This window comes from Echinococcus granulosus, assembly GCF_000524195.1.
Source record: "Echinococcus granulosus chromosome Unknown EG_S00152, whole genome shotgun sequence".
In the NCBI taxonomy this organism is placed as follows: Eukaryota; Metazoa; Platyhelminthes; class Cestoda; order Cyclophyllidea; family Taeniidae; genus Echinococcus; species Echinococcus granulosus.
Window position 1 is genome coordinate 103764 of NW_020170532.1, and position 1330 is coordinate 105093.

General features: G+C 37.5%; 1 protein-coding gene across 1 annotated transcript in view; it reads left to right on the forward strand. All coding sequences in view use genetic code 11, as the record gives it.

The window, feature by feature from the left end:
• EGR_09543 (hypothetical protein) overlaps positions 1 to 606 on the forward strand; it is a gene marked incomplete at both ends in the record, with an annotated part of 3406 nt that extends 2800 nt beyond the window's left edge. Inside the window, one exon of the mRNA XM_024498792.1 lies at positions 479 to 606. Within this exon, the coding sequence (XP_024346799.1) occupies positions 479 to 606 (128 nt within the window). The remainder of the gene's footprint in view (positions 1 to 478) is intronic.
• Between the last annotated feature and the right edge of the window lie 724 nt (positions 607 to 1330).

Genomic DNA, 1330 nt, shown 5'->3' on the forward strand with positions numbered 1-1330 from the left:
GTGCTGCTCATAGCATATTAGTAGTCTCCTTTGATTGCTTGTCAGATTCAAATGGCTCTTCTAACGTATATTTGTCTAACAAAATTGCTATTTACTATTATGCGATTTTCCGTATTTTGACGTCAGTACCCTACATCAAACGCTTTCAAAAAACGTACAGATAATACCTGCTTTAATGGCACCGTGTAAGCATAGATCTCTCAGACATTGGGAAACATCTTCTCTCAGGACGGCAAGAGGGTTTTTTTGGAGTTTCGCTTCCACACACGTTCCAAAGTATGGTTTGCCTTGATTTGTAATTCAGATTTGATTACTTTACTGCTTAATTGCTAATGAAAGTAATCTCCAGCCGCAACAATAATTATGTTTAGATCAAGTCTTTCCAGTGTAGCAATAGTACGTAAGAATTGTGACAAAGTTTTCTAGCTTGTGTTCAGGTATACCTAATGTTCCATGTTTAATTCAATTTCGGTAATAGACTTAGATTTGCACAAAGACATTGTCAACAAAATGATTTTGAGTAGAATTCAGGGGAAGAATTCTTCTTTCTTTACTAATTTTGTCCAGAAAATATTGGCTTGGTTACTATCCAATTATCTTGAATAGCAAATATGCCTGAATAACATCCAGGCCACTTCTCCCGACCTACTCAACCAAGATACTTTAGTTACCGAGTAACAATTATAGTCATCAAGTGGCTTTCCATTTTTATCAAAAGCTTAAATTCGCCTAAAATCCTACCTTAAATTTGATAGCCAATAAAATGGTCCCAACTCTTCAACATCAATCCCATAGTAGTCAAAACTAGGCGTTCGTAGAAGCAGCTAATTTTTTGCTCATCAAGTCAAGAACAAGGTGGTATAAATGAAGTTGTGCATAACATCGTCTACCTTAGGCATATTTGTAACGTTAATTGTATAAGCAGGTCCAATTTTATGGAAAATTCTTTTCATGCGTGGTGATTGGCGTTACCATTGCACTAGTCACAGAGCACTGGCTAGCACTGAAATGCACTAAAACAGTAAAACTGCTCAGTGGAGGTGGCAGGCAAAATTACACTAAGTAGGAAAGATCCGCGGCTATTAAATGGTTTTTTGGTCCCGTGCTCATGGTTTTGCTTCACACTTTGTAGTGTTTGGTTATCAATGCAAAAATTGCGTTGCGACGTTATGTCATATTTAAAATGACTGAACTAATTCAAATGCAAAATCATTCAGCATCCTGGGTGTCAGTAAGAAGAGTATTTCTCGAATGACATGCAATCAGGAAAGACCACTGATGTGCTATGAGCAGCTCGGTCCATGTATTATTGTAAGCCACACCACCGGGC